This window comes from Cystoisospora suis, assembly GCF_002600585.1.
Source record: "Cystoisospora suis strain Wien I chromosome Unknown contig_1065, whole genome shotgun sequence".
Classification (NCBI taxonomy): domain Eukaryota; phylum Apicomplexa; class Conoidasida; order Eucoccidiorida; family Sarcocystidae; genus Cystoisospora; species Cystoisospora suis.
Window position 1 is genome coordinate 1284 of NW_027153866.1, and position 25278 is coordinate 26561.

Genomic DNA, 25278 nt, shown 5'->3' on the forward strand with positions numbered 1-25278 from the left:
CTTTTTATGGAAGGAGAAGGAATTCACTCCACCCCCGTCGGAAATGAGAAGGACTGCCCAGTTTTTCACCGTTTTGGGGTGAGAACACATCGGCGCAATCGTTGTATTAGTAGACTATGGGATCTTCTTGAACCTGCTTGCGAGGAGATGAAGAATGATGAAGGGAGAAACGGAAAGAGAAAGGGAGAGAAAGAAAAAAAGAGGAAAAAATTTCCCTGGAAGGCAATAAAGAAGAGAAAGAGGGTGGTTTCAGTGCCTGCTCACTCACGACGAGAGGTCACCCAACTGAAAGATTCGACGCTTTCTGAAATCTCGACCGGGAGAAAAGACGATTATTGGAGAAGAATTCAAGGACAGAAAAAAGGTTTCCACCTCTAGAAAACATCTCAAAAGTCGATGGCACATGCAAGAAGAAAAGAAAGACGAGGCAAAAACAAGGACACATGAGTGAGGGGGTTGAAGGAAAGAGAAAAGATTATCTTCTGCGTTTTCTTCTTCTACTTTCTATTCTTCTCGCGTATTTCTCGGCGAGAACAGAAGAGAAGAATAGCAAAAAGAGGAGAAGGGAGACCAGAGAAGAAAGAGGACAGAGAAAACAACTCCTTTCTCCGGAAGAAAAGCTAAGGAGAAAGAGTAAGAGAGAGGCGATGGTCCTTCCTTCTTTACGTGAGCAGCAGCAGGAGCAGCAGGAGCAGCAAGAAGGAAGGAGACATAATCGAAGAGTAGAAGATAGATACGGTTTCGCGAAGGAGAGGGACGGAGAGAGAGAGAAAGCGTGCGCTTTTCACTGGAGAATAAAGACAGAAAAATCCACGGTATATGGGAGAGACAATAGAGTAATGAAGATGAGTAAAGAGAAATTGGCTTTTTCTGTCTAAAGAAGAGATACCACCGAAAGGCGATGAACCTCTACAGTTCAACTCCCGCCCGATACTAGTGAGCTGTTTCCACCACCCTTGTCTGTTAATACGTGAGATAGAACGGTAAGACTACATACACACATACATTCAATACCATCCTGTAGACTTCTCTCTCTTCGTTGCTTTTTTCGTAAATCGATGGCTTCTCTCTTTTTTTTGTTGTTCTGAGGTAGAGCCGCCATTCGCTCAGAAGAAGTCTGGAGAATTCTCTGCTTCCTGTCCAGCCATGTCTACTCAAAGAGCCATTGCAACTACGGACAAGCGACGGACGGCAACGAGAACGAAAGACTTGAAAAATCTTATGACTCAGCCCCATTATGCTGTTTGAGATTCTCTCTTATTCTTTATCTTGCGATGTCTACAGTTTCTGGGCTTCCCCTTTGACCGTGTTGGTCGAGCACACTAGAGAACAGCGACCTTTTTGTAGAGAAAGCGTAGCAGCGAATGATGGGTAAGCTGAAGAACTACATAGAACACACACACATCCGAGTGAAGAAACTTCAATAACGTGAATCCGACAATACACACACCCACTACAGAAAGCCTAGGAAACAAATACCGCCTTCGCCGATGGCCTGGAGAGGAAAGCCGGTATTGTTGGAGAACTTGTTTTGTCTGTAAGAAACTGTCAACTTGCCATCTTTTTTTGCTTCCTAGTGGCCAGACGTCTCAGGAGATATGCTTAATCTACCTACAGATAGGTGTGAAGTTAGCGAGTTGATGACAAAGCGCGAGAGCTTTCCCAAGCAGAAGGGACTTCCCCGGTGGGTTGATGGGTGCTATTGCCCGGACAGCCAGGTGGAGGACCGGCCGGGGAACATCGAGACGGCAGTCTTGTACGAAATTTCTGAAAGACTATGTTTGACAGTTGCAGCTAGCCTTGTTTCGTTCCCGAGATTGCGTTGGTGAGTTCTGTTGCGAACAAAGAAAATGAGAGTTCCGGGAGCAAGCCGTCCCTTGGTGTCTCCCGATGTTTTTGACCAGCCAGGCCAGGGTGAGAGACGGTCAGTTGTTGCCAGGAAACCACGTCTGTTATTTTTGCGAGAAGTAACAGGAGCTACGACTTCTGTTCCATCCAAGGCTTGATCCTTCTTTCTTCGATCATTTTAGTGAGTTCTTCGGAGCCAGAGTTCGTATCTTTCTGGCCTAGTGTTTTGGCTAACGAGCGATGCGAATTGGGTGCGGGGACTCCCCCGTAAACCTAATGAAGCTATGAGACTGAAAGCGTCTGTGAAGTTCTCAGCCGAGTGAGACGTTGCGGCGGCTCGCTCAAACTAGCTACGGGGTCTTAGAAGCTCACGAAGCTGACATAGAGGGCGCGGGCGCTTAGCCCGCCCCGTACCATCGACTTCTTCATTGCTGTTACACTGAGGTTGCATCTTTGCCTAGGCATACTTGTAGATGAAATAATCCAGTGGCGTCGCAGTCGATCTGAGAAATCAACCAGAGCTAGCCACCAAGTAAGGAACTTCTTTTCCCAGAGGGGGGGGCGATCCCTTTGTAGGCGGCGCCCCGGAATTCTGTCCAGCTGCACGAGAGTATGAAGGCGACTGTGCGAAGAGCACTTTAAAACAAGAGGAAGAACATTCTCAGAGCCCGATTTGCTGAGAACGCCACTCGTTTTCCTTTTTGAGGAAAACGAGTGGCGTTCTGCAAAGTGAGGGAAGCATGACTAGATTTGGCAGAATATTTTTGTACGGTGGGACTGTGCTTTCATGCCATCAACAATGCCTATCGTGCCTCTTGAAGAAGATTCTACCCTGTCTGTAATTCAAGCGATATATCGACAGCCAGCCGGCTAGATCAGACTTGTTGTCCATACTAACGCCCCACGTGAAGCTGGTTCTCAATTCGCCTCCTTTGCCGGAGTCGTCTCGGACTGAAAGCCCGTTCGGCCCTTCAATGAACGCTCCTTCAGGAACAGGAGTTGACCTACAACCTGCACGATGTCTTTGCCGTGTACATACACTCACCCGTCACCACCACAAGTGCAGTGACATCCTGTTGCTCCTCCTGCTGCCACACCATCGAAATGGTTGTTGTGCTGACAAACAAGGACGGTGACAAGAATTACCTTTAAGAAGAAACAGATGTACGTGGAACCTTAGCGACAAGTGAACCTTTTTCAAGGTCTGCCAACCTGCTAAGAAGGCCCCCACACGTGTCGATGGACGAGGCTTCTCTCTCGGGAGAGATATAGGTTCCCCCCCAGCTCTTTTCCCCCCGAGACGTGCCTTGATTCTGTACGCGACCACGGTGTGGACGAACGAACAGAACCTTTTAAGCCTTTGAAGTGACTTTACCTTAACATTTCCTTCCTCACTCCAGCATTGTACGCCTTTTCTCAGGTGGATACTACTGACACCCATACTACCACCATTGTACTGTGTACGTACACTGTCTATACTTTCTCCTTGTCTTAAAGCGGTTTTCCTGACAACCGCTCTTGATCTATCTAGGTGACAAACTCAGCCATACAGCCGTCTGATACCCTTTCATCTTTTCACTTCTCACGTCTTTCATTGAGAACTTGGTTGCGTGTTGTTCTGACGGTGTACAATCCTTTTCCGGTGTATATACATCCATTCACGTCTCTTCGTTCTTTCTGTCGAGTACTTCGTCCGGTACCTTTTCTGTAGCTCTTCGAATGATATCACCAAGAGAACTTCGTGATTGCGTCATTCCTCGTCTGGTGGTTCCGGGGTGTACATACACTTGTTTTTCTTTTTGAGTAATATAGTCGTCATAACAACCGTCTCTGGACTGACCGTCTCCTGCTCCGTTATCTTCAGTGTCACGGCTGGATCCGACCGCACGGCGGAGATCTCGGTTCTCAGGAAATGCTCCCCCCCATTCCCCTGCGTTTTGCAGAGCCTGCTTGAATGCTCGGCTTCCTCTTTCTCCTACAAAGAGATTCCACAGAGGTTTTAACACGGCTTGAAGTTGTCCCTTAATCCTGACCTCTTGTCCTTTCTTCTCTCTTTTCGTCTCCATCTGCCCCCCTTCAAGGTTCATCTTCCCTGCCTCTCTCAGCAACAACTTCCTCTCTATATAGTCCGCGTACTTCGCGTACGCTTCGAGCACCTCCCGTCTGGTTACTAACCGACCCGCGCTTTTTTCCTTCTCTTGCGTCCTTACATGATCATCAAAAGAGGTGTCCATACACCTATAGCAATTTCGCGTGCAAGTAGATGAACTCCCACGGGCTTCCTTGGGTGCCCCCGTGACTGTACACGGTGGGGCGTAGATTCGAAGAACACTAGTCCTCGATTCTATACCACGTAGAGTACTCCCATCTGATAGTTGCGCGGTGCATTCTGATTCTTGTCTTCTTTCATTCTCCTGTCGTTCTGTTCTTCGTATGATAGAATCCTCTTGACTACTTTCATTCCCCTCATCTACTAAAGGAGTCGACCACCCTTGTCTGGTCAACTCCTCTTCCTTGTCCTTCCTCTCGATTCTTCTATCTCTTTCGTCTCTTCTTCTTAGTTGTCTTTCAACAAAGGCATCAGCTCCAGATGCCCAATACCAAGGTCTTTCCAGTAGTCCACGGCCGATCATAACACCTGCAAGTAGATCTTCACTCCTGATAAGATGTGCTTCAGCCTCATGAAAAGACGTAATCCCCCCATTAAGTGTGAAAGAAAGATGAGGAAAGTCTTTGCAAAGTTGATAGACCCATGCCGGCTTGAGTTCCGGAATACATCGATTCTGTTTGGGTGTAAGTCCACCTAAGATACCTGGTCTCGCATGAACTTCAAAATGCTTTACAGGAGAAGAAGAGGAGACGATATCTATGAAAGATGCTAAAGATTCATACGTGCATGATGAGGTTGAGGATGTATACGGAGTACTCTTCCTAGTACCTCCAATAGATCTATCCCTACTCTTAATATCCATCTCTGTAAAGGATTTTGGCTCATTCTCTCCATGAATCTCCTCTTCACCCTCGTCCGCCATCACAATACCAACACGACATTTGACAGAGATAACAAATCCTGAATGAGAAGGACTAGAGAAACGATAAGGACAACTCTTGTTCCTCTCCACCGCGTCCATGTCTTCAATTGTATATCTCCCCTGAGGCATTTCTAAATCAGAGAAGCCCTCATAGAGACGTCTACATAGATCACCAACCCGCTTTGCGTCTTTCATAAGTGACAACCCGAATGTTCCGCTCTTTGCTACTCGAGGACTAGGGCATCCACAATTCAGATTAACACGAAAGACCGTGCTTTCTTCTCTTTTCTCTTTCCTCTCTTCGTTTGCTTGAAAAAGAGCTTCTGAAGCAATCAGACGACCTGTGTTATAAGCTGCTTGAAGACATGATAAGCCAAGTTGCAAGATACATGGATTCGAGAGATCTCTACAGCTAGAGACTTCACCGACAAGACGTTGAAAGATGCGATAGTGCGGATCTACTTTAGGCTCTACAGAAGGAGGTAAAGAAGAAAAGCTAGGAGGGATAGATACCATTTCTGTATAGAGGGTTAGATGCCTTGATATGAAACTCATTAACATTCTCCAGTGCGAATCTGTATAGTCCATCATAGGGGCTGTTGACAGAAGACCGACTGGACTTCTGTCAGGAAACATTAACGTTCCCTTGGAGAAATCAACCAAGGAATGTGCAGGCTTCCCAGGATAACTTTCTCTTTCTCCTCTTCCTACCGTCATCGACACTGCTGTCATGTGGAATCGAGGTCGTTGGAACGGAAGTCTTTCTTGGTAAGAGGAGACAAGCGCCTCTTTCTTTCCCCAGACAGGAGATGAAGATAAGATTTTCTTCTTGGATCTATTATCGTCTGTTGAGGGAAGAACAATAAGAAAACTGGCACTCTCTGATTTGTTACGGAGTGATAAAGAAAGAGAACGGGCGCCTTCACTCCTAAATTCGTCAGTCCCCCTTTGTCTCTCCCCTGATAGGAGAGGTGAGATTCTAGGGCAAGGTAGCAGCTGCCTCGTTGGTCGAAGAGCGGTGAAAGCCTTCGTCGTCGGAGGATACTGCACACGTGGAGTGATACTGAATGAGTCTGTGGAATCTTCTCCCAGAAGAGATCTGAAGAAAGACAGGGGAGACGTCTTGAAGAAAACAGACTTCCAGGGGTATGCCGTTATCCGCTGGGATAAAAAAGCAGGAAATGATGAAAAAGAATGACAAGAACACGCTTGAGATGCTGGAAGGAATTTAGTATGAGGAGGTGGACTATTACTACGGCCTGTTCTTGTGTCATGATTCTTATGATGAGGTCGCCTTGGAGGGATACAGCCACCTCGATAGACAAGAAAGGGAAACGGAGAACGCTGATGGATGGATTTTGTACATGCAAGGTTCGACAGAAATCCTCTTCTATCTTTTCTCCGCCATTGCACCGTGAAAGATGCTGGGGAGGACTCGCGTGCCGTCCATGAAGAATCAGATGGCTGAGAATTTTCACTGCTGTCAGGAGAAAGATGCGACAAGAGGAGAGACGTACGACGATGCTTGCCGGGGTGTGCGTACAGTGGCGCGCCTGTTGAGAGAACCGGAACCCATGGAGATACGCGAAGGAGACCAGGAAATGAGCCACACGGCTGGAGTGGCTCGGAGATTTTATTTAGTGATTTCTCCGTCAATGGAAGTAGAACGTTTCTTGAAAGCCACGGTCCCAGATGTGCGTGGCCAAATGAAACAAACACAAGCAGAGTGGAGACCACTCGGATCAGCCTCGATACTTGGATCACCCGACGCTGTGAGCTCCCTTTCCTGCGTAGTAGTGACACCCTCATTGTGAGGGTGCTCGATCCGATCCAGAAGAGCCATAACCGCTCCCTGGAACATTGATTTACACATATATAGGCTCAGTTTACTTCACCTTACTCCGGTAGAAGCTAATGGAAGTTAATGGAACGACGTAAGGCAAAGAAGCCAAGGAGTGTCTGCAAGCTCCTTTCTCAAGGAACGCTGTTCTCGTTGCACCGGTGGTCTTTGGAACAGAGGGCAAAAGGCAGCTTCAGTTTAGACTGAGACAGAGAGACAGTTTGTTGACAACCGGAGCGACGTACGGGGCTATCGAGTTGTGTCGATACTCCGGCGGGAACAGCATACCGTCACCAGGGAGAAGTGAAGGCGGCGGAATATCTGGGACGGGTGCATGGGTTCAGATAGAAGGAAAGCAGATATCTCGGCCTGGTTAACGGTTCAGCTCCTATGTGTGACCACGAGAAAATGAAGTCGACGCAGCACTGTCTTGGTAGACACTCCGTTTTGCATCTACTGGATGCCCATGCAACCACTCGGTAAGCAGCTGCATCTGGTATGGGAGACGAGACAACACACAAAATGGCATGCAAGATATCATCGGTATAGCCTAGCAACCGACTTCGCCAACATCACTCTCCATCTTCAATTGGTTCGAAGTAGTTGTACTATCCATGAGTACAGTTAAGTATGATAAGTCTCACTCTGCTAGCAATAGAGGTAATTTGCCAGACTGGTTGGTCCACTCTCACGTAGAACCCGTATGGAGTATTTAGGGAAGCTCGGTAATCCTGATTCTACACGCGCGTTTGTATCCTACATGAGAACCAGGGTCACTTCAGGTCAGGTGCACACCTTGTCTCAGTTGGCGAAATCGGAGTGCCCGGCAATACTGATGATTTCTTGCATGCCCTCATCGGGGATATCTCCTCTCGCATACCAGATGCAGCTGCTTACCGAGTGGATGCGTCGGAATCCAGTAATTGTGAAGGTTCAGTGGCAACACTTAAGAGCAGAAACACAGTTCTGTTTGTTTCCCCCTAGGGGCCGGTAGCCCGGAAGACCGCGTACCGTCCTCGACGTCGTAACACACTCGCGGGCCTCGCGCTCGTAGACACGCCGAGCTTACGGGGCTCGTATGTATGCATCCACCGACGCATCCACTCCGTAGGCAGCTGCATCTGGTATGGGAGACGAGACATCGCCAATAATGGCGTGCACGAAGCGTCAGCATTGGCGGGCAAGCCGATTGTGCTAACAACACACTACATCTTGGCTGGGTTCGAAGTAGTTGCACTATCCGTGAATACAGTTTAGTATGGTAAGACCCACTCTGGTGACAATAGAGGCAATTCGCCAGACTAGATGGTCCACTCCCACGTAGAACGCGTATAAAGTATTTAGGGAAGCTCGCTGATCCTGATGGCACGTGCGTTTGGAATCGTACATGGACACCACGGAGTCACTTCCGATCAGGGGGACACCTTGTGCTTGTTAGTCTCCGGCGAAAACTTGTGGCTGCAACAGCGGTGCTTTCCTAGCCGCCACCCTCTTTCGCTGTTCCATGAGCAGTGATCATGCGGGAGGTAACAGGCCTAGCATTGCAACTGCAGGTAAACGAGGATTCAGTGTCAACTCCGTAGCTCTCGTCTAGTGCGCTCTCCCCGACCGGGTACGGCTGAAGAGGCTTGGCAGATGGGCACTCCCCGTGCTTGCGGTACACCTCAGACGTGTTGGTTTGCTGCCGTGTGGCGTGTAGGACCGATTTTCCTATCAGCCCCTGAGGGAGCCGGACAAAAATTGCTCGGTCCCATCCAGACGGGCGCATCAACTGCATGCTCTCTCTTCTCGCTGCCTGCTTCCTGTAACGCAGGTTCAGACCATATGCTTGTATCTGTTGCACTGTGAGGATTGCTTATGACACAAGACAGCAGTAAAAGGACACAGCAGCCTCAGCAGTTCAGCAGGTGCGAAGACGTTGCCATTTGAGATAGTAGTGCTACCGTCGAAGCCACAGTAGGAAAGGTAAAACAAGCACGTGACAGGTCACTCAAGGATATACTCGGGGGCACACAGTGGCATCCTTTCACCTTCACTGAAGAACCTCTTCTCTGAGTCGGTCAAGTTGCTCTAGTTTTCGGGCCCACAATCGCCTGTTCTTCAGCTCCTCCTGGTAGAGCGTTTTGAGCTGTTCCCGCACTTCAGTGCTCGCCTTCCGTATCTCCCCGAGAGAGCTCACGTAGCTCGCATTGCGGACTCTGAAGCAAGGGGACAAAAAGAGAACGTTTCACGAGGATCCCTGCATTTTTTTGCCTCTGACGTCGTAAGAAACAAACGCTAAGACAGCTCCTTTGCCATGGGCCGTTCCGGAAGGCCTACCGTCCCATGTCAGCTACGAAGCACTCAGTTCGCTACCTTTTGATGACATTAAGAGTTGCGCTCCGAAACACACCTATGGCCTACATGGGGGCTCCGCTGAACGGGCAACGCAGTGCCCACGATTGCCACCGACGAGAGGACCTCACGGGACAGGGCACCCTCACGCAGAATAACGAGGCGCTTTTACAAATGTGGACACGTGTGACGATAAGCCTCGTACGTATGCTTAGTTCTGAACACGTGTTTCCCGCTACTCAGGGACAAATTGAGGCTGATGCCCGCGATTGGTGCCACTATAAAACCTTCAGAGGCCTACACCTCCTCATAGGCACTGCTAGCTAAGTGACTCCCGACTGGCTTACTTGAACAGTTGCTTGTGAACCACTGAGGTGAAGGAGTTGATCGTCCTCGAGAAACCCGCCGGCTGCTCAGGCTGCTCATCCACCCGCTCAGCTGAGGAGGGGGCGGCGCCTCCTCTTCCGATCAGTCGTCGTTGCGCTAGCTTGTCTCCTTTTTCCATGGTCTGTTCCGAGGAAGCGGAGCTCGGTCTGGCATCTGCCTGGCTTGCAGCCTTCGGGGGACGCAACGGCGGCAGCGGCGGAGCAGCCCACTTGTCTTGATCTTTTTCAGACATTATATTTCCATATGCAGCGTCTAAAGAGAACAGCCAGTAGCATTCCGCGCCTCACTGAACGTGTTCCTCGCCCTAACTCTACACCTACCTTGCGCACCACACTACCTGCCACACCATCGGCAGGCGTCGACGGTGGGAAGACAACTTCACACACCAAGAACAGTGGAGACAGCCACGAACGCTTCCTGCTGTGAGCAGAGCCCTCATGGGGGTGAGCAGTGTGAAAAAACAGTGTGGTTCCCCCCATAAAGCGCATTGGTTCGCCGGCTTCAGCGCAGACGACGACCGCTGCCTGGTATTACGGATGCCATACCTAAAGTCCACGGCTGAGACGGCAGCCCTCTCCACAGTTTCGAGTAGTAGTTGCACCCTTCGGCTTGAGCTGGAGCAGCCGGAGGGGTAGAGAAAAAGCTACCTCCAACTGCGTTGGTACTCTGTTGACCACCTCCACCCGCGCTGCCGGCGTGCTGTTTCGAATCAGGCGCAGGTGCTTGTACGGACGCGGGGGGCAGACAGTTGACTTTCCGATATAGGAACGAGCTATTTTGCCGCAGTCTTCTCTTCAAGGACCGTCTCGGCATGGAAAAGAAAGAAAATGGGATGTCCCTAGAACGCCATAGAAAGAAGCAACACTACGGGAGTTACATCCCCTATCCGAGCGGATACTAGGCAGCAGCCTGCTAATTTTCTTGCAGTTTTCTAGCTCTGGGTTTCTCCAGCCGTGCTACCAGTACTTCTAAAAGACGCAGGCAAGCGCGAGCGCGGCAGAGTACCAAGGGATACACCGTGTCTGTTGCGTTTCAGAAGAACAGGAAGGGGTGTCCATGGTACTCGCACACAAAGTGACGCGGCTGGTGGCTTCTGAATGGTTTGCCATCTACAGAAGTTTAATCATCTGAATAGGCGCAGGCACACCCGGCTGCCGGTAAGTAGCACCTTCATACCCTTCTAGAGACTGGAAGTCAAAGAACTGAGGGACCCGATCGAGGACTGTCACAAGGAACTCAAAGTGGCCGATGCAAGAGTTGGTGATGAACACCGAGGCAGAGTTCAGTTGCAGGGCCGTCTGCTCAGATGCGCGAGACAACAGCTCCAACACCTGCTCAGATCGTTTTGCCTCGGATGAGCATAGATCCCTGGGACGCATATGCAGGGGAAAGAAACACCGCAGACTCCCGCCAAAAGGTTTCAGTCATGGAGGTCAGGTGTGATTCGGAGGTGCCTCCGGCTACGCTTCCAGAACCGCAGGAGGTATGGACATTGCGATGTTGAGCAGTCAGGTCTCGGAACGTCCATCTTCCTGTCGACTGTTTAGTTACACTTACTGCAGTCGCTCTGTTCCATCAAGGGTCTTGAGCTGGTCATCGAGTTCGGCAAGGTTAGTTTGCCACTGCCGCCTCAGCTTTCTGAGAAGTTCCACGTCAGTGGAGCGCGGACCGCTCTCGGAGCCTTTTTCACTCCCAAGATGTATTCGTAGATTTCTGGAAATGCGAGCTTGACACGCAACACTGAAGGTCACTTCCAGGTTCTACAATACTTGCTCGGTTTGGGTTTGCCAATGATATGCAACTGCGCTTGGACTAATGCTTCTGCCACACAGTCTGCCGTAACGTTCCCATGTGCCCTAGAGACTACCCCCGTTGACTGCAGCAGTCCACTGCAGAAGCTCAGGTTGAGGCGGACACCGGAAGCAGCGTTACGACAGGCGGCTTTCCGACTTGCCGAGCTCCCTCTGCAAGTAGCATTTACGTACACCCTGCCGGGGTACTACAAACTGAGGTTGCTCGGTTCAGCGGCTTTTTGTGGAGAGCATTACAACATATAACTGTTTTGTCCGTGGCGTTGCACGTGGCTTATATAGAGGATGGCTTCCTTTCCTGTCATTGCTGTCGGCTTCTCACTCAAGAAGCTGTGCCCTACTGTACTTTTCCGGGGGATTCTGCGAAAAGACCAGGAATCCCCCCAAGCACGCTACCAAGTGAGCCATTACAATTCCTGTATCTTCCGGTTAGCCGCCTTCTGAACTGAGCGAGTATTGCCAGCCTGATCGCCCCGTACCAAGCCACAGGTCTGCGGACCCAGCACTCAGACGGGCAGCACGATGCATCTAACGTTGCACCCTATAGAAGTTTTTTCTTGGTGAGCTTCTTTGCGCTCTGCAGGTTTGCAAGTCGCTTACTCCAGCTGTATCTGCAGGGTCTGGGTGACGTCAAGGAAGACTCCACGGACAGCAATGGGGAAAAAGTCTTCACGGACAATCTTGCACAGATTCCTCAGACCTGCGACCAGCTGCACGCAGTAATGAAAAGTCCCCTTCGCAAAAGAGAGCTCGTTTCTCGTGCCTACAGCTTTGGGGTTGCTGAGGGTTGAGCGGACTGTCAGATTCAGGCTGAGTGTACGCGGAACCCGGGGTCCTCGGAGTCAGGGTGGGCAAGATCCACGTAAAGAGTGAGACACAGAGTCGTTCTTAACGATGCTGAGTTGAGTGCCAGCCCAGGTGGAATCTCATCTCGCGTTCAGCGCGCAACAGTGAAGCGGGGCGGGCGAACGGGAGCAGAGCACTTGTTGCTACATGCTCGACGAAACGGACAGTGGCCGGAGTGAGTAGTGCGTGTGAGCCTAGCCGTTTACAGCGACAGTGCGCTTATCCTCAAGGGGCCGCGGGCTCCGTATTTAGCAGCACAAATCACTTGGCCGTACTATCTTCCCAGGCCCTTGCCACGAGTTCAGCCCTTGCCGCCCTCCGGGTTCCGTTCGAGGGCTTTCGCGTGCAAAGGTGATTCTGCTATTCCAGAGGAGTGCCCAAGGTGGTTGTAAAAAATCGTGAGCGTCGGCTGAAGCACTCTGTCAAACCACTCCGTTGTGTGAGAGTAAATGCCAGATAGAACTGCTGCAAAAGCCGAAGCCTCTTTTTGTTTGGCTGCCCTTGTAATTTCTATAAAACCATGTTCGTGTGCAGTCAAACCGTCATACCTTCTGCCTGTTCGCGTCTGCCTGTCGCCGCACATATTGCGCGAAAGGTTCCACATATACAGGAGTGTCTTTGTCTTTGCTACCTGCTGGACTACTATCGTTCCCAGCGGATCCCTTGGTGGAGGGAGTCTGCGCCGTGCCCGAGGGCCCAAATACGGCGGCGGCCTTGGCTCGGAAATTCTTCTCAATCTCTTCGGCTGCTGCAGCGTAGGACTGGGGAAGAGTTTTCAACGAGCCGAGGAGATGCTGGAGCATCGAGTTCCGGGCGGCGGTTTCAACGGTGGCTGGAAACAAACATCACAGCCTGACTCTGAGACTCATAGGGAGACTGGCGGTCACACCATCTCTTTCTCAAGACGGTACACGAGGGTAAGTAGCCGAGTCGTCTTGGAGAGGACACTGGTTGTACCGGCGGAGAGGAGGCCTGAAATCGACCACGTTGCACCCCCCTTCAGATGATACGGGTGTCTGTCGGTGGTACACTGCTGAGAATGGCTGCCCTAATGCCGGTGCCGTGGCGCATCGACTGTTCATCACACGTCGCTTAGTATGCATATGAGGAGACTGTGCCGCTGGCTTTCGGTAAAAACACGAGGCGGTCCGGGTATGTGGCCAGTCGAGTGGGTCACTTCGATGAAAGAACAAAATATTTCCTTTCCCAACAGAAAAACACTTCATCCACGTACGCCTGACTGCCCTTCCGAGTTCGTGATTCCTCGAATTGACAGTATCAACGTGAAATCGTGTCCCCCCGAGAACTTTTCTTACTTTTCGTCTCTCCTGCCAGATCGGCATCTGCATCGTCTCCCGCACCTGCTCCGCCTGCAACTTGACCAGTCAACTTTCCTGAAGGAGGATTTGCTGCTCCCTGAGGAGAGACGCCCGGTCGTTTCTTGTCATTCTGACTCTCCTTCTGTTTGCTTGTCCCCCCCATAGCAAGAATCGGTGCTTCCTTGCTTGTCCATTCCGTAGGTAGAGCCAGATCTTGTAATAAAGCGAGACTTTCCAGGAGTTGCTGGGCACCATCTTGCACAAAGGAGACTTGCGAGGGTGTTAGGCATTGTAACTTGGCACATAACGCCAGGACGGCAGCAGCTGCCAGAGCATAGCCGCCTCGGATCTCCTGAGCATTGCTAACTGGGATGTCTTTCTCCATGGTCTGTGATAGAGTGTTACTGGTAGGCGCTGGGCTTGCCGGTCTAGGACTTGCGATTGCTCGTCTTAGATTACCAATCTGTTTGGCTAGACCGGCCGCTGGAGGAGCAGATGAAGAAGAAGTAGTTGTAGGGGAAAGTAAACGCCGAGCGTTCCGCTGCTGGATGCTTTTTCGGACATGATGAGAAAGAGAAAGCATTTCTCGCTCGTGGGGCTTCAGGTTCTCCAAGGGGAGAAATGTCTGTTTGAGTATCAACGCAGCGGAGGTGTCGCCATTGCTCCCTCCCTCCTGAGGGGGCTGCTGGGAGAATATGGCTGCCGTACCTGTATCTGTCCCCCCTCGCCCAAATGCTTTTTCTTTTGAACAAGCCGGTACCTCTCCTAGACCGGAACTGAAAGGAAGAAGTGAGGGCACTGACACCTTGGCTGGCTGCTCAAAGTGAGCTACGACAGTCGCTGACGGGCTCCAAGCCAGGATATCAGGATGATACGTGGGAGAACGGTAGGTTCCGGGTCCATAGATCGCAGATGTGCACAGAGCTGAGTTGAAACCTATCTGACCACTACGGGCTTGCTCTGTGGCCATAGCAAAACAGTGGAAACATCGCTGAAGAGCGACAGCGTACTGTTGCTGAAGTTGCTGAAGCGCGGCGACGGCAGCGCGTTTCGGAGCCCCATGCTGCCGGCCAAGTCCTGAAAAGGCAGGAACAAAAGATTCACCATTTGGCAGGTTTTCTCATTCATCATCAGGGGGATCCCCTCGGATCAGTAAACTGTTGCTGTAGAAGACCTCCTCCCCCGCCAGCCACAATAGGGTCAAGAAAGATTATACAATCAACATTTGCCAGGTAAAGCTGTTTATGTCACCTTCGTATGCTGCGAACGATACTTTTTCCGTAGATTGAGGAGTCTCTCTTACTTGGACACGAAAGGGGGAAAAGACACCATTTTCTCTTTCTTCTTCTCTGATGTGGTCTCTGTAAAAAGGGATGGTGCTAGCCTATTAAGGAAATTCCCAGCCGTGCGTACATTCGTGTTTTTCTTCACTGCTGAGGAATCTATCGCTTAGAGGGACTTTCAGATCCTTGGACCGCCAAATTTTTTCTTATCTTCTCCCGTCGAGAGTGCTTAAGCGGGGCAAATTTCTCAAAACGACACACGAGACGTGTATGATCCCTCCCTCTGGAGCGGTTATTCACATTTATCTCAACTCCCGATATGATACATAAACAGAGAGAGGTCTCTATACACATATGGATTTCCAGTTTGCAAAAGAAGAAACGTGCACATCTTCCTGCGACTCCAGACATTCAATAAGTGAGGAAGTTATCATATCGTGTCGAAAATACCGTAGAGCTTAGCAATCCTATCGTTGAGAAAGGCGAATTGGTCTTCCATCCGTTTGCGTCCTTCGGATGCGATTTCCTCAAGTTTGACCTTCCACGTGGCAACTTGGGATTCCCATTCTTCTCGTCTCTTCTCTAGTTCTTCTGTCCATTCTTCTTTTTTTCTTAAACTTTCTTCTTCCTTCTCCGACTCCACTGCCGACGATGGTACCCCTCGAGACCCAGGCGCGGAAGGGTGTGTCGTAAGAAAGAAAGACTGAATCTTCAGTTGAAGCTTATGCAGTCCTGATTCTAAGGTCTGCTCGATACACTAGAATCCATCACGAGTTCGTCAGGAACAAACACACCAAGACAAAATACCGTAGAAAAGGTGGGAGCTCCAAATTTGAAGAAGATGGTGACAGTAGAGAAAACGTGAGGATCACCCGTTGAAGTCAATAGATACTTAGAAGTTCATTCGTAATGTGAGGGCAAGTAGGTTCCTTAACCGTCAATAGTCTAGAATCAAGGAAACAAGAGAAACGCTTCTTCTTCCATAGATAAACATCACACGGTAGCTACAGTCTGTACTCTATATTACAAGTACGATAGGAGAATGAATGCGAGCTCATCTCTCTGTTGGTCTCTCTACGTCTTTTCCAGATATCTTCATTCTTCCATACAGATTAGAAGGAAAGGAATTGCTAGATAGGGAGTTAAAGGTGTTTTCTACCTGGTTATGTCTTTTCACTCTGAGAAAGTAGTAGTCAGGAAACATTCGCCTCGTTGTCATATCGTGTCGATGAACTATTCGCCCAAGGAAAAACGATTCTCAGTGCCCCTGCTTTGCCTTGATCATTATGTATCATCTGGTCCTTCTAGAGTACGATTAGTACGCGGGGGGAGGGGGGTGTGGTTTTTCTTTTGAAGAGAATCTTCTTCGTGAACGAACTCCTTCTCTGACTGGACTGACTGGGTGACTTGGAAGACGAAAGAAGATAGACTTGGATCTTTGTATATATATATATCTTTGTGAAGGAAGCGATACAAGGAAATCTAGACATGATCTTCTACCATCTCCTATCCCCTTAAAACGAGGTCACAGCCACAACCACACATGTAGACAAAGGAACAGATTTCAGGACATTCACCACACAGGAAAGGTCAAGCAAAGAAAAGAGAAGACACTTGTATGCATTACTTCATTCACTGCATCAATATATACCTATCTAAAACCTATCTGCAGACGGGGTGTACTGTCTTTATTATGAAAGCAAGAGGTATGTATATACATATATATACACTTGAGTATACATATGTTTCTATCTGTCTCTGTCTCTCTCTCTGGATCGGCACGATGTAAGATATCTCTATACAAATCGGAGACGGGAAAACACCTCATTCTTCTCATCAGTCCAGAGTTCTCTTCACTCCCCTTCAATCAACGAATGGAAGGACGTACAGAGACGTCTCCCCTTTCGTCTTCCCCGTCACTCCTGTTGGCGTCTACTCCAGCTTTCTGCTCCTCCGTTGCGAAGACATAAAGCACCAATGAACGATTCAAACCCGCTTACCCCTCCATACGTAGATAGTCACACATACATACGTATTTACACATACATTCCTACGTAGTCATGCGTACGTACTCATACCTACACACATATCCATACATTCATACTTCATACATTCACTCATACATACATACGTGCATATTCTTACACACATATATATTCATACATGGATACACACTCATGCATAGATACATACATGTGTGTGTACAGGGAGGGGGGCAAGAATCCGAGAGAGAGAAGAAAACGAACAGAGTGAGAGACAAGGTAGACACTGGGGTATCGCATGAAGTCAGTTGGATACCTATCCTCTTCCGCCTTCTTAGAGGTAAGAGAGAAGACTATTTACCTGTAGTTTTTTCTCTGCTTCCTTTCTTAATCTTTCTTGATTGTGAAGAAACTGTTTTCTTCTCCGTTCTAATCTCTGCATGAGAATGCCTCCTATCCTTCCTTCAAGGAGCCCTTCATTAGTGAGACCTCCCCCCCCTCCGCCTCCTACTCCCCCGGATGTCGTATTACTTTCATCTAAACAAGATGAGAGACAGAGAGATAAATCGAGGGTTCGCGTCGCTGCTCCATCCGTCGGAGCGATCTCTTCAAGAGCAACGGGAGGATGAGAAGACGGAGAAGCATGGGGTGTATGTAGAGCTGAAGGAGGAGAGCGAGGAGGATTTGTTCGATTTGAAGAAGAAGGAGTAGTAGTACCTGGGGGAGCATGGGGAGGAATGGAGGTTTTCTCTTTTGGTAAAGTTTCAAGTCCTGTCGAAGGAGAAAGAGCAGAAGGAGAAGGCAAAGAAGACGAAGAAGGAGAAGAAGCATTGGCACTTGTCGTTGTTGGAACTTGAAGATCATCTAAAGACAACTGTTGAGCTCGATCCTGTTGACTCTCCAATTCCTGAACTAGTCCACGCAGTTCTTCCTATGAAAGTTCATACACAGACACCAAGCAGGAAGCACAGTATGCACAATGGTAATAGACCGATCCTGTCTCATAGCAGTAGTTTGAAAGCAATCATAGCTTGTTTCTAACTCTCCTGGTCTATCAAAAGCTTTTCACTTCTCGCTTCTCTCGCCTCTCTCCTGGACATTGACCAATATCACACTTGACTTATCACACAACTCATTCATATCTACACATATGTATTCCTTTCTCCATATGTATAACTCTTCACTCAGTATGATGAATACACGCTGTAAAGCATACCAGGATACGCACGAAGAGAGAAGACGAACAAGAAAAAGGGGAGCGAAGATAAGCTTCCGGATAGCCGAGGGACTAGACACTGCGTGTCTGGAATAGACAAGCGAGTGAGGGAAGGGTCAATGTCCACAGAGCAGAAGAAAGATAACGACGGAAAAGAAAGAGAAGGAAGGTGAATTTCTTTCTCTTTCTCCACTTCTTCATCTTTGTCTCTTTCTTAGAGGACGGAAACATGTCTAGGTGTCTTAGATTGCTGTCCACCTTTCCATCGCTGACCTCCGTTTGAGTGAGAGCTTCCTGTTGGCTAGCGACGGCCTGAGCAAAGCTCTGAAGGAAGCGATCCATCCGTGCTAGATTCGCAGCTAGCTGTTGCTGACGTTGTTTGTATGTGAATGAGATCGCTGCGACCGTCGAAGACGTAGGATCGAACCTCGCCAGGACTGTCTTCATCTCACATATAGCTGAGGCATACGTCGACTGAAGAAAACGTCCAGAAAGAAGAAAGAAAGAAAGAAAGCGATAACAAAGAAAGAAAGAAAAGCAATCCCCTCTTAAGAAGAGAACGGGAAGGAATGAATCGGAGTGTGTGTACAATCTCTTCATTACCACACGGTGTACGTACTGATGTTGTAGATGGCTTTATATAAACTGAGAGAAGTTTTATCGAAGGTCAATGGGAGAGCCTATTCTCGGCAAGCCATTGTGCTAAACAACGACCTACACATTGGAGAAAGAAGGGACAGAAATCTAAGAACTGATACGGAGAAAGACAAGCTTCCACCTCATTCTCTCTTTCTCTTTCCCTGTCGGTCTCTCTCTCTTTACATCGAGCTCCAGACTATAAGTGTATAGAGAGAAACTCTTGAATCGTATCACCTTTAGGAGAAGAAACGCAGACTATATGAGACCTTCCCCAACAACGTATATAGATCCTCGCAATCCTCTTTTTTTCTGCACAAGCACTTGACCAAACTTCCTTTCTATATATATATATATATATGTGTATATATTCTACATATACCTATACATACTACGTATATATTTATGCAGATATACTTATATGCAGATGTACACTTTATGGCATGCGTGCATGCATACAGACATGAGTCGTACGAAAAAGATAAAAATGTCTTTGACGAAGATTCCTCCTCGTGGCAATGAACTTCTTATGGAAATCCTCGTCAACCCGAGATTCTCCTTTATGAGTAGAGACCTAGGACATTCAATATGTTCTAGACATCTACACGCCGTTCTAACAAGACCGATTTCTCTCGATGTGTAGATACGTGTTTTCTCCCTGTCTATAAAGAAATCTCTGTCTCTGACGTCGGCTAGGTACGAACCAGAGTAGATAAATCAGTTCACATGGACAGATCCTTTTCTTCTTCCTCTCCATCCTTCTTACTTCTCCAAGAGACTTCGTAGAAATTTCGAGTTCATCGGTTGCCTTGGCGACGAAATTAAAGGATGAATCTCTCAGGCGCAGGAGGCTTTCTCTCCATGATTCTGTTAGTTCAAGCTTATGGGCATAACTCTCTGGATGTGCCCCCCCTTCTCCTATCTCTCCATTTTCTCCTTCTTGTTCTCCCCCCCCGCCATGATGGCTATCTCCAGAAGGTAGACATCCTACCCCTCCTCCTCCACCACTGCCAGCTAGACTTCCATGTCTACTCCCAGCTACTCCTCCTCCTCTTCTCGCCACTAGACTTCCTACTCCTCCTCCTCCTGTGTTATTCTTATTAGATGAAGAAGTTCGTATGGAGGAAGAAGAGGCACTTAAATTCGACCGAATACCTAGTGACGTCGATGATGCGGGGTCTCCTCCTCCACCGGGGGGGGCACCCATGGGGCTAGTTGTCGACGTCGATACAGCCGCGGAAGAAGACATGCTACTAGCTGAAGAACTGTTAGGAATAGTACCTTTTCTTTCACGCTTTGGGTCATTCAAGAGAGGGTTAGAAAAGTGAGAAATCTCCTCACTGTCCTGTGAGATACTGAGAGAGGAAGAGACAGGTGACAGATTACCTGCCTCAGGGAGAGATTTCACGGTGGAGATAGACAAACGTGTAGTAGGCGATGCGGACGAGCAAGAAGAAGAAGGACGAGGTAAAGAAAGAGAGGCGAGAAGATCCTCGAAGGACTTCTTTAATTCTTTGTACATGGTACCCCCCGAATCACTCCTGTACGGAAAAGGAAGAAAAGAAAGAAGAAGAAAAAGAAGAAGAAGAAGAGCAAGATCGAGAAGAAGTGACAGGAATGAGGGAGAAAAAGAGGCAAACAAGGAAAACAATTAGAGAGAGAGGAGAAGCAAGAAGAAGAGGATAAGGGAAAAAGTAGAGGAAGAAGAAGCAAGAAGGTGAAAGACGCTTCAGAGAAGACTTTCTCGAGAAAAAAAGAATGGATGGCTACATACATACATAGATACATACATACATACACGCATGCAAACGGATCTATAACACAAGAGTCGTGATCGAACAAAAGATAACTATCTTATAGGCAGATGATTCTATCTATCTATCTTTAATCTATCTTTGATCTATCTATCTATCTACCTATCTATCTATCTTTGATCTATCTATCTATATGCGAAGGTCTTGTAAGCTATACCAGTATGTGAAATGGTCGATATCGACATCTTCGTCACTTGACGAACCATCGTCTTTTCCTCCTCCTCCTCCATCACCCTTATTATTCATCCCTTTTCCTTCACCTCCACCTTTCTTCTTCCCTCCTAGCCCTGTATTGTTATTACTGCTAGTATTTGTAGAGCTATTGCCTGATGACGCTCCGACTTTCTTTCCTCCTTGAGGTGTAGTTACACCTCGTCCGCCTCCTCCTCCAGGCGATTTACTAGAGGTTGCACTAGCATTCTTTCCCCCAGACGATGACGAAGTTAATCCTATCCCCCCGGGCCCACTGCTATTTCCTCCGACGGCTGTCTTTCGTGTTGAAGGACTGAGACCTCTCGATTTCGCATCTCGTTCTTTTCCTTTACGATCTTTTTCATCTTCTTGCTGTTGAGAGAGAAGAAGATGACGACGTCCTTCTTCCTCTTCTTCATCTCCTTCTTCTCTCCCCCCTAGGCCTCCCTCTTCTTTCCCTTTAGCTCCTCTCTTTCGTCCTTGAGCTGTCCCTTGATCTTGCTGAGACTTCTCACGTGATATCCTACCTCCACCCCGTGCATGAGAGGGTGTCGAACAAGAAGAAAAGTCTTCTTCACGTTCTCCTCCTTTGCCTTTTCCTCCTTTGCGGCCTCTTCCTCCTTCTTCTTCTTCTTCTCCCTCTTGTTGGTCTTCGTCACCATCGTCTTCTTCCTCTTCTATCTCTTGCTGTTGGAGTTTTCTCAGCCGGAGTTCCTCGACAACTCTTGTCCTTTGAGTTTCTGTAAGAGCTTGAAGTCGCCAGATACTCTCTAGTTTCTTTATCTCATGAACTCTTCTTTCTTGGATCGAGGGGACCAGCTCATTACAGAAACATCCTATCTTCTTCACGTGTGTACGTACAAGAGTTTGGAGGTTTCCAAGCTCCGCATCTATCCTCTTCTTCACTTTATCTAAAGCTTCAATAGCTGGGCTCTGCGCCATCTCACTGGAGAAGCCACAAAACAAGAGAAAGGAAAGAACTGACAAGAAAGAAGAAAGAGAACTTTGAGAGGCTACGACCAAGTCTGTCTTTCTCTTCACGGAGGGAAGACATGAATAGAAAGGAACGCCTCGATAAATAAAAAGAAGGACCTGTGAGTTGCACAGGAGAAGACACTCCGTATCACATGAGACACAGTTGAAAGAGAAAAGAAAGACTGTATTGAAGAGTTGCACAGGGCTATGCGAACAGACTACGGCTGGTACCTCTAGTGTGTGTGGATTATGTCTTGCGATACACTGAGTGCTCATTGCTCTGCTTTCTCTTCTCCTTCTTTTTCTGTCTTGTTCCATATCTTACGACCAAACAGAGAGAACATCTCCGTTTTCTTCTTCTTCTTCTTGACATTATCTTGTCATGTCGAAAAGGAAATAAAGCTATACCTCTTGAGGGAGGAGATAACTTCTTCTTGCGCCTTGTTATGAGATAGAAAAGCTTCTGTGAGCTCCTTGACTGTACGTCGGTGATCGGCACTTAGGGACTGGTGTGTATCACGGAATGAAGAAAGAAACACAGCGAGCTGCTCCAGGAAGATTAAGATACGATAGCCTACATCATGACCTGCCCTCTGACGCGCCTGGTACGGAGGAGAGAACGCGAAAACGAAGATGAGAGAGAACAAATGAGGAAAGAGGACTCGAGACGAGATGAGAGATAGATACTATAAGCCTTGTGCATGTGTGTTAAAAGAGAGAGGAAAGGACAAGAGAAAGAAGGATGTACGTGTAGACATGAAGAAAGACAGGTGAATACATCTATGTAGGCTAATACAAACAGACATAAAGAAGACAGATAGATAGATAGATGCATAGATAGATAGATCGAGGCAGAGGCGATGTCGCCATACCATATATATATATATATAGAGAGAGAGACAGATATATACAAGGATATATACACATATGTGCATGGGTGGATAGACATGAAATGGACTTTCTGCGTCCACTGCTGGGACGGCTGCTTCTCTTAAGTTTCTTTTCTCTTTCGCTTTCCTCATGATGAGGACAAGAGAAAACAAAGAACGAATGAAAAAAGAGAGTCCACCCTGATAGAGAGAAAAGCCGAGTTTTCTCTCTATAAGCTCTCAGTGCATGTGGTCGTACACGAGAACCCCTTGACAGCGCACGCCCACATCCCTTCTTTCTCTCTCTCACTAGAAAGAAGAAAAGAGAAATACTAAGGATGAATGGATGAAATAGAACAGAGAGGTAAGAAACAGTATCGCAGGCGAAGTAGAAAAGATAGAAAGAGAAGTCTCTCGAAAAGGAGAACTGTATCGTTCTCGCATTCCTCATGGAGAAAGAGATGACGCCATTCAGGTGTACGTACACCTCAAAGGTCTAGTAGTGTGTATGTGTATTTGTGTGTGCTTTGCACTTCTCCGGAAAAGATTGGAGCTTTCAATCTCTGCTTCAAGGTGCAGGCTACAATAGGATGCGTCCTAACGATCTCCTTTCTCTTCTATGGATCTCCTTTCTCTCTTTCTCTTGGATGGCTTGGAACATCTTCTTCATTCAGGCAAGCAGAGAGATATACACAACTAAGAAGACTGAGGGAAGATCAAGAAGAGATCGATAACAAGAAGAAAGACGTAAAGAAGAAGCGAGACCCGCTAAAGCTACAGACGACAGAATGAATGTTTGACGTTCTCGATACTTCTTCTGCCTCATACGAAATACACCACAGAAGAGGAGAAGATCAACACAACCTATCAGTTGCCTGGAGAAAGAGAAGAAGAAAGAAAAGGAGATTTCGACCTTCTCTCTCTGGTAACACGACAAAACTCGATGGCATGCACAACTACTTACTGCCTTCACTTAACTATCCCTCCTATAATCTTATGAGACTGAAGTGTATGTACATACACTATTCCCCCTCGACTCATACTGACAATTGTATCTAACGAAATCTTCCTCTCTGCCACGTCTACCTCTACTCCGACTTCTACTATTGACGACAGATATATAGAGTGAGAGATACAGAGAAATTGCAAGAGAGAGAGATAGATAGATAAAGAGAAGACGAGGTTGCTTCGTGTTTTCTTCTCCTTTTCTGTTTCTGTCTCATGTTTCTTCTTTCCGGCCTCTCCTGGGACTCGATTTCTTGTATCGAACCTGCAATTGCTTGGCGAGAGTCTCGAGTTCCATATGAATAGTTTCGAGGTGTTTCTCCTTCAGCGGTTGCAATAGCTGCTGTGTCACCTCCATAGCTGTCTCGCAGTTTCCCCAGAGAATTCGCGCATCTAGCTCTTCAAGCTTTCTTCCACAGTTCTCTTTCCCACGGTAGAAACACACGACAAAGAAACAAAGAAAGAAAGAAAGAGATAAGCAAGAAAGGAGAGAAAGAAACGCTTCGCAAACTCCGATGTAGACTCGGTCTATATACGTATATATCGCAGATTCTTATCCGATGGGCGTACCTCATTGGGCGCTGCATATCTCGGAGACGACATGTACAGATCTATATGTGTAGACAGTTCTTATCTTTCACAAAACCACGTGGATACATAGAGAGATCTTTCGTATAAGCAACAGATATATAGATAGATGAATCAATGATAGACAAACAGGTAGATAGATTAAAGATAGGTAGATAGATATACGTGTTCATGCACGAACTCTCCCGCGTGGTGTCTCCCAAATAGAGAAGAGAAGTGTTCTTTTACATGCACATCCAGGGAAGAATAGTAACTAAAATAGACACCTCATCTGCCCCTCTTTACTATCTCTCCTCCTGGACTCAGAAGCTGACACAGATATACCGCATGTCCTACATATATATATATATATGTACATATACACCGCGATACATATCCATGGGCATGCGCGCTGAAGAAAGAAGCGAAAGAAGTGGAGAGGTGGTATGTCTAGGGTGTTAACGACCATAGGCATAGGAAGGAGACCTGAAGAGAAAGAGAAACAGAGAGAGATCATTCTCTTACGGATGAGGTTGTCACATCTACGTGTTTGTATATCCTTAAGATCAAGAAAGTCTCCTGTTAAGTTTCCTAGGAGAAGAGATGTCTCTTCCTGTACGCGACTCAGGCGCGTCTTCCACCGCGTTATACGGTCTGGGTTGATCGAGCTAGGAGGGCAGCTAAGAGCTTCATGAATCTACGAAGAGACAAGAAAGAGAAGGACACGAGGTGGGAAAGAAGAGACAGAGACGGAGAAAGAAAGAAGATGGAAAAAAATCCAAAGAAAGAAGAAGGAACTCGAGACGTCTTCAAGTCTTCTTCTCCTTTACGTCCTCTTCTTCCATGATTCGTTCTAACCGACGTTAACGTAATTGTTTCTCGTTATCTCTTCGTCTTTGCAAAACTACCAATGAAGTTCTACCGAGTAAGACTTGGCAACAAGCTCTACGTCCAGCTCACAGAGACCTCTATCATAGAAGGTCGAAATACAAGAGGCTACTTCTCAATCCGACTCGATTCAAACGCGAAAAGAGAAGCCCATTCTCTATCTATTGATCTCTCTTCTTCCGTCTCTCTCTTTCTCTCCGCCTTAAGCTCAACAACATCGAAGCATGACTCCCGTTGCATGTCTTCTTGGCTCTCTCTCTCCCTCTCTTTCGGTGTCTCTCTGTCTGTTTACGCTGTGGCGCAGCCTCTTCTCTTTCTTTCTTTCTTTCTTTCTCTTCCATGAGCTGCCGGAGATTCTCTTTCTCGGCCGGTTTGGTAAATTCTTCATCTTTTCGAAACATTTGTGCTGCACTTCGAATGAAGGTATAGTGGCT

General features: G+C 47.8%; 2 protein-coding genes across 2 annotated transcripts in view; both read right to left on the bottom strand.

Annotated features, from left to right (window-relative positions):
* Window positions 1-3506: 3506 nt before the first annotated feature.
* On the bottom strand, window positions 3507-6456 carry CSUI_002541 (dihydrouridine synthase protein; the record flags this gene model as incomplete). The annotated part of the gene is given in 2 exon segments (XM_068062741.1): window positions 3507-6433; window positions 6453-6456. The coding sequence occupies 2 exon segments, from the start codon at window positions 6454-6456 to the stop codon at window positions 3507-3509; spliced, it is 2931 nt and encodes a 976-aa protein (XP_067925282.1).
* Window positions 6457-8821: 2365 nt separating this feature from the next.
* Window positions 8822-25278, bottom strand: part of CSUI_002542 (uncharacterized protein) — a gene marked incomplete at its 3' end in the record, with an annotated part of 17101 nt that continues 644 nt past the window's right edge. Inside the window, exons 2-16 of the mRNA XM_068062742.1 lie at window positions 24482-24653; window positions 23655-23812; window positions 21924-22117; window positions 20506-21486; window positions 19301-20075; window positions 18172-18372; window positions 17044-17613; window positions 15151-15445; window positions 13415-14494; window positions 12647-12930; window positions 11853-11962; window positions 10999-11154; window positions 9987-10279; window positions 9402-9693; window positions 8822-8918 (exon numbers count right to left, since the gene is read on the bottom strand). Of these exons, the coding sequence (XP_067925283.1) occupies window positions 8822-8918; window positions 9402-9693; window positions 9987-10279; window positions 10999-11154; window positions 11853-11962; window positions 12647-12930; window positions 13415-14494; window positions 15151-15445; window positions 17044-17613; window positions 18172-18372; window positions 19301-20075; window positions 20506-21486; window positions 21924-22117; window positions 23655-23812; window positions 24482-24653 (5658 nt within the window). The remainder of the gene's footprint in view (window positions 8919-9401; window positions 9694-9986; window positions 10280-10998; window positions 11155-11852; window positions 11963-12646; window positions 12931-13414; window positions 14495-15150; window positions 15446-17043; window positions 17614-18171; window positions 18373-19300; window positions 20076-20505; window positions 21487-21923; window positions 22118-23654; window positions 23813-24481; window positions 24654-25278) is intronic.